This window comes from Cibotium barometz, chromosome 5, assembly GCF_041138505.1.
Source record: "Cibotium barometz isolate CiBa-2024 chromosome 5, ASM4113850v1, whole genome shotgun sequence".
Lineage (NCBI taxonomy): Eukaryota > Viridiplantae > Streptophyta > Polypodiopsida > Cyatheales > Cibotiaceae > Cibotium > Cibotium barometz.
Genome location: NC_141050.1, coordinates 13653649 through 13668671, shown reverse-complemented (window position 1 = coordinate 13668671; position 15023 = coordinate 13653649). Strand labels below are relative to the sequence as shown.

The window sequence follows — 15023 nt, the reverse complement described above, 5'->3', positions numbered from 1 at the left end:
GCTTCACTGTATGGCATCTTGGATCTCAAAGCTTGTACAAGGACGGTACATGCTAACTAAAGGCAGAACTTCATCAATGCCATGCAGCAACATCAAAATATCATCAAAACCAGTACAAAATCAGTAGTGAATAATATGCCTACAAAAGATCTGCATTTAATGCCAAAAAAACAATACCACCTCTTCACACTCCTGCAAAAACTTCAGAAAACAGATTTATGCATTATTTAGTGAAGATTTATAATGCAGTTTTTTATTTATGTGCTCTATGGCACCTCTGATAACTTGGGCCAATTGCTTGGGTGAATTCACCTTGATTTCAGCTTCATCCTTTGTAACATTATCTGCAAGGCTTTTGGTGATAGCCTCGCAGTCATCCTTTGTGAAGTCTCTCAAGCATTTCTGGTTAGAGTTATCATGTGATACAAGCAAACACAGGCTTTGTATATGTACAGATTCTGAACTAGTTTCCAAATCTGCTATTTCGCCCACAGGATAGGCACAGCGGCACACTCCTGCTGTATTATGCTTTGTGTTAACTACACACTGGCTGCGCATTTCAGACAAGAAACTAAGATATTCAGAGTGCTGAGGCCAATCCCCCCAGCAGTTTAACTGGTCATCTTCCTCTTTGCCTCCAGCTTTCTGGCCTGCTTCAACTGATGCTGATAGACATCCCTCAGAGAGTCCAGTTGAAGCCAGGAGTTCAGCCACACAGCCAATCGATTTCAGGTTGAAGAGAACCTCAAAAAGCACATTTCTGCAAACAGATTCTGTACACACAGATTGTATTCGAGACTTTTCTTTTTGCATTTTCCCATCTTCCTTGTCCTGCATACCGCTGTGCCTTAGGAAGGAGAGGAAGAAGCCTGTCATTCTACTTAGAAAAATGAACAAATCATACATGTTCATCCCTGCAAGAAAGAAAGGCTCATCAATGGAAGTCTCTCTCTCTCTCTCTCTCTCTCTCTCTCTCTCTCTCAGGCCTCTGCCTATTTGAGGCAAAGCATCTCAGAGAGCATTTGATGACCTCTAGGGATACTATTTATCATTTACAAACATTTATTACCTCTTTCTTTCAGGCTATGGAGAATAGCAGAAAAAGAAGTGCACACAATGTCACAAACCAGTCTAAACCAGTCTAAAGCCAAGCACAAAGGGTAGAAATTACATTGTTGATTTGTGGATTTTTGGGAGAGCTTTTGACAAGGTCCAATGAGCTCGATTGATCAGTAGACTGAGGCAGCTAGTGGTGGAGGAGCTTGTGATATGAGCCACCATCATGCTATATGAGCAGGTCACTAGCAGTGTGCACAGTATTGAGTGACTCTCAAGGCGATTCAAAGCACTACTGGGGTGAAATGGGGATGCCCACTCTCCCATACACTCTTTGGATTACACAGATGAATTAATTGATTTTGTTGATTCTTTTGGAGGGGCAAGCTCTACAATAATAGACAATGGTCTCTATCCTTTTTTATGTAGGTGACGTGGTAGAGGGGCTGCTGCAACAGCATTTAGATGCCTTAACAGAAGTTTTTCCATGAGAAAAACCTCACAGTTAACTTTGGTTAAGGCCAAGATTATGATCTTCCACACTAGCCCTGGTTACTTGAACATACAATCATTTACATTTTTGATGGAGAGCTAGAGGAGATTGTAAGAGCATGCACATATTTGTGAGTTGTGTTAAGATGAGACCAACCACCACATCACCGTAGGCAAGTGGGTTGGCATCATTGATTGGCACGCCTTGAGAACACTCACTTTCAGCACCTTCAAAACCAATGCACTCCTTTTCAATTCTCTTGTCAAACTAGCAGTGATGTATAGTGCACCATTTTGAACTGTAGGAATCCCTCAACCAAAGTGGGATTAGATAGAGAGACTACAAAGCAACCCACACAAGTGCCAAAATAGAAAACATTTTGTGCCTTCCCTACGCTAGCCTTAAATTCTCAAGTTATATTGGCAATGATGCCCAATTGTAGTGTGTCCTCGTATCCCGTCGTGTTTTAGGGTATATCCTGTTTGCACTTTGGAGCCACCTGTGTCATGGATTCGTGCCATAGAATCTGGGACTCTCGCATTGGAATACTTTCAAGATCACCTAAACACAGGACAAACACAAGAAATTCAAATTAGGGTTTCGTGGGCTAGCTCACAACCCAACCATAGATCCGGCACAAAATCTCCTCTGTGCATAGGGGCTAAGGCTCCATCCATATACACCATACCATTCAACCCTAGAGGCCCATTCCACCAAGACCTGCCCCGAGGGACCATCAGTGGACCGTATACATCAAGGATGGACGATCGGTGTTGGGATTCGGAGTCTCCTGTGTACCGTCTATTTGTTTAAACCACCTCTTAGTATGTGTTAATTTGTTTGCGCGTGTGAACAGGCACTTATAGCTAGACAGTATGTGTGAATGTAATACGTAGTGATGTCATAGGCCTAGCCATGTGTCATTTCCCCAGTGTGTGATGTGTCAAAAGATAAGGCTATAAGCCTATAAAAGGATGGTACTCATTGAAGATTTATTCAGATCAATCATAATCTTTGAGTCATGCAAAATCATTGGCTTTGTACTTTCTCACCCTCCCCGCCTACACAATCTTTATTTTCATTGAAGTTTTTATCACATCAATCGTAATCTTTGAGTCGTGCATCCCTTTGCTCTGTCCTTTCCACTACTCGTCTCACGACCCCTCCTACCCGGCCTCTCAGCTTTCTTGCCGCCGCTCCACAACTGTTCGCTGCGCCCCATTGCCCTTGCCTGCAACGTCTCGTTTTTGCAATGGCTCCACATCTTCGCCTGACCTGCCGCCTTCTTCACTGCTCTGCTTCTCTGCTGCTGCTCTGTGAGCTTCTCTGCTCTGGCAAGACAACAGCTCTGCAGCCTGACTATTGTGAGCTTCCCCACCTCAACTCCCGCACATGTGCAATGAAGAGTTAGGTGATCATCTGGCCAAGTTTGGGTCAATAGTCCAGCAACTTGCTAGTCGTAAATGTGAGCCTAAAGACGAAGACAAGGTTTCTGTACTCATTAAAAGTATGCGAGGGATCACAAACTTTGGAAATCCTTCATGTGGCAGCTACAAACTTTGAAAACCTAGTGGCTTTGCTTCTTGAGAAGGATAGAAGAAAATCGCATCAGCCTTGACCACGAAAAGGCTTTTGTCGGAGCACAGAAATCGAAAAGCAATAAAAATATCCAATGCAAGTACTACAAATGAATGGGCCACAAAGAAGCAAACTATTTTAAAAAGCTTGAGAAAGAGCAAGAAAAGCACCATGTAGATCTTGTGCTAAAGATGAGGAGGAGCCGATCGAAGAAGAAGAGACAACTATAGCAACAACCAAGGTCTCCCTCAATGAAGAAGACTATGATTGGGCATTCTAGTTTTCTTGTGTGTTGAGTAAATAAGAGTTCTATGCCCGGGTTGTCCCCCGAAAACGATTTGTAACAAATGTTTTTGTGTTTGTGTGCCTTCACTTATAAAAGACTCTGTGTTATCCTTTATCCCTATTAGGAGCTAGGGGGGGGGAGCTAGGGGGGTGATGAAGAGCTGGCCTTGCTGCTTCGGTCACTTGTTGATTGGAGGATTAGCATGGCACTGGAAGTGTGCATGGCTAGATCGCTCCCTTGCAACATGTGATGGAGTTAGAAGGTAGCTACTTCCTTTATGTGTTGGGTCTCACCACCTTCGCTCCGAAGGGGGGATTGTTGGGATTCAGAGTCTCGTGTGTACTGTCTATGTGTCTAAACCACCTCTTAGAATGTGTTAGTGTGTTAGTGTGTGTAAACAACATTATGTGTGAATGTAATAAGTAGTGATGTCATAGGCCTAGCCATAGTTTTTTTTCGTATGCGTACGGTTGGAATTCCGCACGTCTGCCCACGTCCGCGTCTGCCAACGTCTGAAATCCTTTTCCATATGGTGCCCTAAAATTTGGGGCTTTATTGAAACTTTTGGTTTTTTAGCTGCCGATTTGACGTGCGTGCTGCTCGAGAACGTTGCACTATGCGGCTGCCGTACATGACCATTTTGAGGCCTCCAAGCAAGCACTTGTGACTTAAGCGGCTAAGCCTTAAGGCTTAAGGTAAGAAAAGCTGGCTGTTGCACATTTTGCTCTCCGTTTTCTTGCCCACGCCCCCCTTTTTTCTGCCTTCACCCCCCCTTCCCCCTCTAGTGAGTCTAGAAAGTTTCAACTTTCAACCTTGTGTTTGTGTGTGTACACTTGCCGCCAGTGGACCGTGGCCACTGTGTGCATGGTTTGTCAAGTCACAAGTGTGTGCCTTCCCCCCTGAGACCTCTTCGTACTTCAAGACTTAAATTTGTTCAATTTTGTGCCCAATGTCGGCCTCTTCAACCTCTAGTGCAGTTCTGTCTAAATCGCCCTTTTTACAAATGGGGCCGATCCAAGCATCCGGAGTGGCAATGTGTGAGCCAAGTGAAGGCCCTTGGAAAAGGGCAATTCAACTGTAAATGCAATTATTGCCCTCATCAATGGGATGGAGACTTGCTACGCATTCGGGCACACATGTTGGGCTTGGTTGGCCATGGTGTGGGGCCATGCGGAGGTTAAAGATGTTTGCAAGAGGTTTCATGCAGATAGTCGTAGCTGTGTTCATGGCCGAGAGGCACAAGTCAGCGGTAGTGCAAATGTTGGGTCATCATGTAAGAAGAGAAAGATGTCTAAAGGGAAAGGGGATTTGGCAAATGCATGGAATGTACAAGCATGAAAAAAAGCAACCATTGTAGTGCACAGGTTCTTTTATGCGGAGGACATTCCCCATTGGAAAGTCAGGAGTCCTTACTTTTTGGAGATCGTGAAGGCAATTGGACATGCCGGTCCTTCTTATGTGCCTCCATCTTACCATTGCTTGCGCACCACTGAGTTAGTGGATGAGGTCAAATGCATTGATCATGAGATCATGGGTGTGCACGAGAAATGGAAAAAATATGGATGCACCATTGTTTCTGATGGATGGTCAGACACTAGGCAGCGCAGGCCTACCATAAATTTTCTTGCATGCTCCATTCATGGCACTGTATTCTTAAATTCTGTGGACACATCTAGGGAGTTCAAGTCTAGGGAGTTTATTTTCCAGCATTTAAAGTAGATTATCATTGAGTTTGGCCCAACAAATGTTGTGCAGGTATGCATTGATAACGCATCGAATGGTGTTCGGGCTGGGGAATTGGTTGAACAGGAGTGGCCACTGGCCAACCATTTTCTACACTAGATGTGCATGCCATTGCTTGGATCTCTTGTTTGAGGACATTGGCAAAATTCCTTAGGTTGCGAAAGTGCTAAACCAAGCAACTTAAGTTGTTACATTTGTCACAAGGAAGTCCACAGTGTTGGCATTGTTTAGAAAACTCAACAAGGACTTGGTGAAGCCTTTTGCAACTCTGTTTGCATATTTTTTTATTATGTTGGTTACTCTCTTGGATGAAAGATGTATGGAGGGTGTGCGCAAGCTGATGATTGATGATAAATTTGTAAAAATGAAGGCATCAAAGACCCCTCACGCAATTGTGGTGTTAGACATTGTGTTCTCTACATCTTTTTTGCAAGAGGCAAGAACCATTGTCAAGATATGTGCTCCCATTTTGAAGATTCTCAGCTTGGTTGACAGGAAAGGAGCCACCATGGGCCTCATGTATGAGCTTACAAATCGTATGGTAGAGCAAGAACAAAACATGCAAGGCATTGAGGCCAGTAAGATGAAAGAGATCGAAGACCTATGCATTGGTACAATGGTGCACACACCATTGCATGCTGTGGGCTATATCTTGCACCCTGTATGGAAAGAAAAAGAGCAAGATAGTGACTCAGAGGTGCATGATGGATGGATGACATTGTTGGAAAAATACACTAAGTGAGATTTGGCCTTGCAAGGAGATCTCATTGATGAGCTAGACAAGTATAAGCAAGAAAGCGGCACATTTGCTCGTCCCATTGCAAAAGATGAGAAAAGAATGTAAGAGGGTATGAAATGGTGGGAGACATTTGGGGCTTGCACACCCAAATTACAAACTCTTGCACTTAGGGTGCTTTCTCAAGGCACATGTGCCTCCCCATGTGAAAGAAATTGGAGCACATTTTCTCTCATTCATACTAAGAGAAGAAACAGACTTCTCCCTTCTCATATAGAGAAGCTCGTTTTCATACACACAAACTTGACGCTCATCTCCAAGATCAAAGAAAGTGGCTATGAGAGAATGGAGATCACATTGGATATGCTCAACAAAGAAAAAGATAAGGAGCGCCAGCCATCCTCTGGCCATGTTGGGACATCATGCTCAGTTGCTACCGAGGCTTATGAGTTTGATGATGATGATGAGGAGGAGGAGGAGTTTGCTGATGAGGATGAGGAGCCCATTGATCATGCTAAGGATGAGGGGAGCTTTGATGAGGCTTAGGACTAGTTCTTCCACTCTCTACTTATGTTTTGTCCACTTCCTACTTACGTTTTTCCTCACTACTCAAGAGTTAGTCTACAGGTTTTGTGGCTTGCACACTGAGCAGTGAGCACTCCGTCATCCATGTTTTTGCTCGCTTCCACTCATGTTTTATTTAGTTTCTTGAGGCTTGTACCTCCTCATGTTTGTCCACATGGCACAACCTACAAGTGACAGGTTTTGGCATTTCCCCACTCCACGCTCCCTACTTAGGTAACATGTTACATGATACATCATTGATCATGTATGATGTAAACAGTAATATAAAGTCCGGAGTTTGGATTCTGACTCTATATCATTTATGTTTTTTCTAATCCCAAAATCTTTGGAGTTTCAACTTTCAAGTTTCTTTGGTTTTTTGTGTCATATGTAGCATGTTTTTCCTTATGGTATCAAATGTATGGATTTTCTTGGGGGTCTGAACCGTACTTTTTCCGTACTTCCATACTCGTATGTGTTTGCTGTATGGTTGTCGTATGGAAAAACTATGGGCCTAGCCATGTGTCATTGCCCCAATGTGTGTGATGTGTCAAAAGATAAGGCTATAAGCCTAAAAAAGCATTGCACTCATTGAGGTTTTATCATATCAATCATTATCTTTGAGTCATGCAAAATCATTGGCTTTGTACTCTCTCACCCTCTCCGCCTACACAGTGCTCTCTCTCTCTCATTTATGTAGTCATGGCCACCTTCTATCCACCGTGACCCTATAATCGGAAGTGGATTGCATCCATGGTCTAGGCATAGAGCATCTTGTCACGTGACAAAACAATAGAACAATCCACTCATCACATTACCCTCGCTTTTTCCAAAAAAAGCTATAGTTATGGGATTACTAACTTATAAGCCTTTGCCCTTATAATTAGTCGACTTTAACTTATCTTTTGGGTCCCCTAACCTAAGATCTGCCAACCTAACCCCCGGGCCCGAGGTTAACAATTTAACCCTCGTATCAAGGCCATGTACTCGACCCATGAGATGACGACACAACATGAGTCTGAAAACATGAGGTGTTTTTGTTGCCTACTATATTGTAGGCACAAGGCCCTTATAGTATGGTCACCCTGTATTTTCTTTCAATGGCTAGTCTTTTGGTTTTTCATATTGTCCTACTTATGGATCAAATGTAACATCTTTTACATCTTTTTGGGTTTCATAGACCCTTCCCATCTTTCGTAGACGTTAATAACACAACTCTCCCCCATATTCATGTATTCATGTACTCATGTACCCCATTTTGACTAGTAGCATTAGCTTCCCACTCTCCCTAGTTGCTACTTCCGGATGCTCCCTGTTGATGTATTGTAGGGCTAGATACTTACCTTCAGTTCTTTCTTTTCTTTTCCAGACAATGTATCAGATGTCACATGGTTGTAACTTTGGTCTCATAGGTCACTTTGGCCTTTTGAAGACGTTGATATAACATTTCATTTCATTTCTCTCTCTCTCTCTCTCAAGGTTATGGTCTTCAACACATCTTATGCAGTCACCTCATGATTTTCTTTCATATATAGAGATGCCCCAGTGGAGATTGTGCAGAAGTATGTGTATCTAGGAGTCACTTTTACGGGCCCTTTGTTCTGCATGACCACAGCTGCCACCACTGACCGACCTGCAAGGGGGCATGCCTCCCTCGCCCGTATGGAGAGACTGTGTTTCCAGGCACATTTCCTAGAACCTTGCACTAATGGTTGGCTCTTTGATACTCTAGCACGACCAACGGCTATGTATGGTGCAGCCTTCTAGGGGCCAGGCCTAGGGAAGGATCACTGGAGGAGCATAGAGAGGCTACAGGTGATGATGTTGTCATGCATGATCAAGAGTAAGCCATCTGTACCACATGACATTCTACATGCAGAGTTTGGGATGGCCCCACTAGTTACAAATGCCCTTTTTCAGACTGTCACTTATATTCACCATGTATACACGCTTGACAGAGATCGCCTCCCATGACTAGCACTAGAGTCCTCTATGCATTTATACTACGAGAGGGAGAGGGAGTGATTGAGACGAGCTAGACTGCCCTCCTCCTCAGCCACACGGCCACCACCATTACCGACACATGCATGGTACTCTGAGGTAGTCGAGTGGTTTCATGCACATGGCATGCAGATGGACTGTCTCCCCCCGTTTCAGTATAGCCTCAATTCACCCCTACCTTGATCTCTCATGACAGGAGATCAACCGGATCATCCAGTTGGATCTACTCGGACTACACATACACCAGACATGGGTGTCTCTGTCCAGAGATTGGAAAGAAGTGTGAGTTCTACAGAGATCACTTCTTGAGACTCTCCAAGGATGGATTCTTTTAGATCCCGCGAAACATACAGACACATGTCACATGCTATGCGTATCACGATCGGGCAACTCAGGGTATCCTCCCACCGCCTCAAAGTAGAGACTCGCAAAGCTAAGGATATCGCACATGAGGAGAGGACATGCACAGTATGTACCACAGAAGCAGTAGAGGATGAGGCCCATTATATGTTCAGATGCCCGGCTTACTACGAGATATGGGGGAGATTCCACTACCTCTTCCGAGAGGGATTCGGACCACTCACACGGGTGATATAGTTTGAGGATCAGAGGTGCTTGAGCATGTACTTGATGGAGGTCAGACGACACAGGGATGTAGTGTTGAGGCAGCATGCTGAGAGATAGCCCTAGCTCTGACAAGACATCCGCATCGGAAACCATTGCCCACAATAGTTCCTCTACTACGACATCAGACCGTACCGACGCTCTAGCTCCACGCCCTGGAGGAGTTCTTAGCGAGAGAGCTCGATCCATTCTGCGAGCCAGACGTCCCTGACCAAGAGCATTAGGTCGCTCCACCGCACAGAGACTGATTCGTGAGGTTCTCCGCCAACATGACACACTCCCATCACAGAGACCTAACATTCACTCCACCATCAGATCGGTTCTCGCTGAGGCGGGTATCGTCATTAGCTGATCACAACATATCTCACTCTACATAGGATCATCTGTTGATCACATGTATTGTCAGATGTTTTCATTTTACTTTTTCTTTCAGTTTTCCATGGCTCTGTATATCCATGGTACCATTGTATTACTTCTGGTCTCATAGGCCCTAGGGGTCTTCCGTAAACGTTTATATAACTTTCTTTCTCTCTCAACGCAGTCTTAGCAGAGGCACACATGGCTAGAGCCCACTAGTGCTTTATAGAAGCAATCAAGCATATTGTTTGTTACAACACCCCATTTCATATTCTAGTTCTTTGTTGCTATAGCTTTTAAGGATGAAACTCTAATGTGAGGTAAGAAAAGCACATACTGTGTGATGTGGAAGACAATGTCTATTATATTAAAGAAAGAATGCAAGTTGAAAAAACCAATGATATGATCCAATGCTCTCCAATGAGTCTTTGAAGATTATATAGCATAGATTGAATTTGAGGCCACACTAACTTCTTCTTTATACAAAAAAAATGCCACATCAAAGCCTATGCAATTGCCTCATCGAGGGCTAAACTGCGTGTTGGGTTTTATGCTGTGTATGCACCCAGAGGAGTGCTAGTGATCATCAGTAGATTACTGGGGCACTTTTTACTTCAGTTAGTGGAGGTTTTTTCCCCCAGTTTAGGTTAGTTTCACTTATATGCAGTTTATAAGTGTTTTGGTCCACCCGGCACATTTATGGCCGGACATGTGAACACTTATCTTTTAGGGTCACTATCATGTGGCTATTGTACTTGATTTTATTCATTGAAGCATATTGGAAGTCGTGCTCTCTCATCTTGGTTTCCACGCTTGCTTGCTTGAACCTGTGTAAACCCTAACCCTAACCCTTGAGTGCCTTCAATTGGTATCAGAGCATTGAAGCTCTGCATTGCTGCAGCCCGTACAGCATACGTACACCTTGTTTGCGCCAGCTTCAATACACCTTGTCAGGCGCCGGCTTCAGCATCTCCAGCCCGTACACCCAGCCAGCGCCGTCTTCAGCTGTAAGTGTGCGCTAGCTGCCCGTACATTCAGTACTGCACGTCGCCATCAGTCGGGTACAGTACGCCGCCTACAACTACTGCACGTAGCCTTCAGTCGGGTACAGTACGCCGCCTACAACTCCTGCACGTCGCCTTCAGTCGGGTACAGCACGCCGCCTACAAACTCTGCGCTCGTGTACCAGCCAGTCTGCGCCACCTGCCCGTGCCTGGTCGCCTTCAGTCGGCCTTCAGCCCGTACACCTGTGCGCCGCCTGCATCGCCTTCAGCGTACGTGTACCAGCCCATACAGTCAAGCGCAGCCATACAGCTGTGCGCCGCCTTCTGTAACCTGGTCGCTTTCAGTCGGGTACTGCAACAGTCAAGCGCCGCCTACAGTACCTTCATTTGTACCTATTTCGAATGAGTGCGCCTGTCATCATCTGTACCTGAAACAGCAGCACACGCGTATACTGTACCTGATTCGAAGACTGCGCCAGGACAATACTGTGGAACTGGTAGTACACGACTGCAATAGTACAGTCAAAGTACATGAACAGTACAGCACCTCGACTGAGTTGCTGAGTACCTGCACAATACAGAAGTGGTAAGCATTACATATTTTGAATATTGGGCATTTTCATTTTCTCTGTGAAAATATACAGGCACAACAGGCAGATTTTCTAGCAAGAAAATATACAGGTTTTTTTGCACAGTTTGGGTGCAGCAAATTTGGGCATTTTTGGGGCATTTTGGCATTGTGTACGCCATTTGCTGCTCTACTCAGTCATTGGTGCATTGAGCTGCACATTCAGAGGATTGAGAGTGCAGGCAGATTTGGGTGAACTGTATTCAGTGGAGTACAGTTGTTATCAGGGTTTCTGTTATTGGGTTTTTTGGTAAACAGGTACAACATTGTGCGTAAAGCATAATGGCAAATCAACAGCAAAGTGATGTATTCACATATTTGTCTAAGGAAGACAAATTGGATGGCACGAACTACTCCTTGTGGAGTTTTATGCTGAAAAATGTGCTTGTGGCAAAAGGTCTTTGGGATTTTGTTAGTGGTGATGAACCACGTCCAGGTCCATTGGCTCCAGAGACTCCTCCCCAAGGGGGTGCTCGTGGACGAGGACAACAGGTACAGGCTCCAGGACAGCCATTGCCTGTTCAGAGAACAAATGCTCAAAAGACATGGGATGCCAGGGATGCACAAGCTTTGTCACTCATTGCATTGTTAGTACAGAGGTCCATTATACCTCATATTCGTTCAGCTGGCTCTTCACAGAATGCATGGGTGACTTTGGAGCAGATGTATGCTGCTCGTAATGAGGCTAGGATCTCATTTTTGAAAAGAGAGCTAGAAAATCAGAAGATGAATGAAGGAGATGATATGTCTAGCCACTTAAACAAGCTGCAGGATTTGAGAGAGCAACTCATCAATGTGGATGAGATTATTCCTGAGACACAGCTTGTGTCCACCATCTTGCACTCTTTGCCAAGATCTTACTTGGCTTTCCATACCTCTTTGAACGGTGGTTCTTCACAGGATACCAAGAAAGGTGATGGACAGCCCAAGAAGAAGGGCAAATGTCATTACTGTAAGAAGCCAGGTCACTACATCACGGAATGTAGGAAGAGGATTGCCAAAGAGAAGGCAAAGGAAGCTGGGATGTCAGTTAATGATACTTCTAAAGCTCCTCCAGAGACTGCTTCTTTTGTTGAGGACAGAGATTACTGTTTTTATACATGCAGCTATGATGCCTCTTGGTCTTCACAGGCACTCAGTTTGACAGAGCATGCATGTACTTGGTATTTTGATAGTAATGCCTCAAAGCATATCACATCTCGCAGGGATTTGTTTAGTCATGTTGGCCCTGCCCCTGTTGGCAAAACTGTTCAGTGTGCCAACAATGCTTCATATCCAGTTTGTGGCATTGGGGAGATTCAGCTTACAGCCATTGATGGCTCCATTCTCCGCCTTACAGATGCCTTATATGTACCAGGGATAAAGAAGAATTTATTGTCCATTTCTTCTTTAGCACATTGTGGAATGCAGGTCTACTTTGATGATGATAAATGCATGGTCAGAGAAAAAGCAAATGCCTTGACCTTGATGCTTACTGGTACATTATGTCATGGACTTTATGAGTTGGATGCATTTCAGCCAGTAAATCAGTCTGCAAATCATGCATTCACTCTTACTCCAGCTATGGTTGATGCGGAGTTATGGCATGCTCGCATGGGGCATGTAAATTTTGGTAGTCTTATGCTTATGCAGCGACATAATATGTTTACAGATCTACCTCTCATGGAGAGACCTCCAGATCACATTTGTGAAGGATGTATTTTGGGAAAAATGCACAGGTTTTCCTTCCCACGTGATCAGGCTCTAAGAGCAACTGCAAAGTTGCAACTTATACACAGTGATCTTTGTGGTCCCATGCAGACGAAGTCATTAGGTGGTTGCTTTTATTTTGCAACATTTATTGATGACTTCTCTTGTATATGCTGGGTCTATCCTTTGACACAGAAATCACAGGTATATGATGCATTTTTGGCCTTTGTAGCCCTTGCTGAGACAGAGTCAGGATGCAAGATGAAGACTCTCCGTTCTGACCGAGGGGGGGAATATATGTCACATGTGCTGAATTCCTTTCTTGGGAGTAGAGGTATAAAACATCAGTATACTACTCCTTACACTCCACAGCAGAATGGGGTTGCAGAAAGGAAAAATCAGTCACTCATGGAGATGGCCAGATGTATGCTAAAGGCAAAAAGACTACCACATATCTTTTGGGTGGAAGCAGTAATGTGTGCTTGTCATATTTTGAATCGATGTCCCACAAGGCATTGGTTTCTATTACTCCTTTTGAGGCTTGGCATGGCCGCAAGCCTTCTGTATCGCATTTTCGTATCTTTGGGTGTCTTGCATATGCACACATACCCAAAGAGTTGAGGAGGAAGCTTGATGATAAAGCCACAAAATGCATTTTTGTTGGGTATAGCCGTGAAAGCAAGGGCTACAGGTTATATGACCCACTATCCAGGAAGATATTCATCAGTCGGGATGTGATTTTTGATGAAAAATCAGAATTATCCATGGCTGGTTATGAGGCAAATCAGGCTGAAAATGATGTGTTTGAAGGTCTACTACCCATGGAGTTTCATTCCACAGTTGGTGATCCAACTCATGAGGGTACTGGACAGCCAGCAAATGATGTAGGTGGTGCAGAAATTCAGCAGCCAAATGAGCCAGAAGCTGAACCAAATATGGGACAGCAGGCACCACAGGTCAGACATATACCTAGATGTTATTTGAGGACATTACAGGACAGCCATTTAGAGGGTCCTCTTGCTGGTCGTACTCGTAGGGAAACAAGGACCAATGAGCATGCACACATCATGGATTTGAATCTGGTTATGGCAGCCAGTTTACAGGATGATGATGAGCCTGATTCATTTGTGGATGCACGAGATAATGTGCATTGGAACAAAGCCATGCAGGATGAGATTGATTCTATTAAAAAGAATCAAACATGGGATTTGGTTGATCTACCCAAAGGCAAGAAAGCCATTGGTACTAAATGGGTCTATAAGTTGAAAAGACATGCAGATGGATCCATTGACAGGTACAAAGCCCGTCTAGTTGCAAAGGGCTATGCACAGAAGAAGGGCATTGATTATGAGGAGACATTTGCTCCTACATCCCGTATGTCGACACTTAGGTGTGTCAGTGCATTGGCTGCACATCGTGGTTGGGTTGTTCACCAGTTGGACATAAAGACTGCATTCCTACATGGGGACCTCGAGGAGGAAGTTTATGTATTTCAGCCCATGGGATTTGCAGAACATGGTCATGAGGGGAAAGTTTGCAGGCTGAAAAAGGCCTTGTATGGTTTGAAACAAGCTCCACGAGCTTGGTATGCAAAAATAGATGCTTTTCTACTCACTCAGGGATTTGTGAACAGTCCATCAGAGGCCACTTTGTATGTGAAGAAAGAAGAGACAGATCTGCTGGTCATCAGTCTTTATGTGGATGATCTCTTGCTCATGGGATCAAATGATGACAAAATTGCAGCTTTTAAAGAGATACTGCAACAGACATTTGACATGTCTGACTTGGGCCTTGTACATTACTATTTGGGCATACAGTTTGTGCAGGATAACAGAGGCATTGGGTTGTTGCAATCACATTATGTTGCTAAACTTCTGGAGAAGTTTAAATTTCAGGATTGCAAGCCTATTAGTACTCCTATGGAGCCTGGGATGAAACTGTCACTACAAGATGACAGTGTTTCATTTGATGCCACTACATATGCTCAGGCTGTTGGGTGCCTCATTTACTTGTGTAATACAAGGCCAGATATTCAGTATGCAGTCTCTCAGTTGAGCAGATTCATGCACAGCCCACGGTTGTCACATTGGCAAGCTGTGAAGCGTGTATTCCGTTATTTGCAGGGTACCTCGTCTCTTGGTTTGCTTTATCCTGAGGGGGGTGACATGCAGTTACATGCTTACAGTGATTCAGATTGGGCTGGTGATTTTGATACCAGACATTCCACTAGTGGAAATTGTTTCTTCCTTGGCGCTTCATGCATT

The 15023-nt window shown here is 44.3% G+C and overlaps 1 protein-coding gene and 1 pseudogene across 7 annotated transcripts in view; one reads left to right on the top strand and one right to left on the bottom strand.

The window, feature by feature from the left end:
* Positions 1-206: 206 nt before the first annotated feature.
* Positions 207-15023, bottom strand: part of LOC147638087 (arginine-specific demethylase JMJ20-like) — a 46890-nt gene continuing 32073 nt past the window's right edge. For 6 of the 7 annotated variants that reach the window (XM_086797974.1, XM_086797976.1, XM_086797975.1 and 3 more), the window contains one exon: positions 207-914. In XM_086797974.1, coding sequence (XP_086654100.1) covers positions 217-914 — 698 coding nt within the window. In that variant the 3' untranslated portion in view covers positions 207-216. Of the gene's footprint in view, positions 915-954; positions 2111-15023 lie in introns of those variants that run through there. The other variant, XM_086797980.1, reaches the window with a different exon arrangement.
* Positions 4786-6440, top strand: LOC147638088 (uncharacterized; annotated as a pseudogene).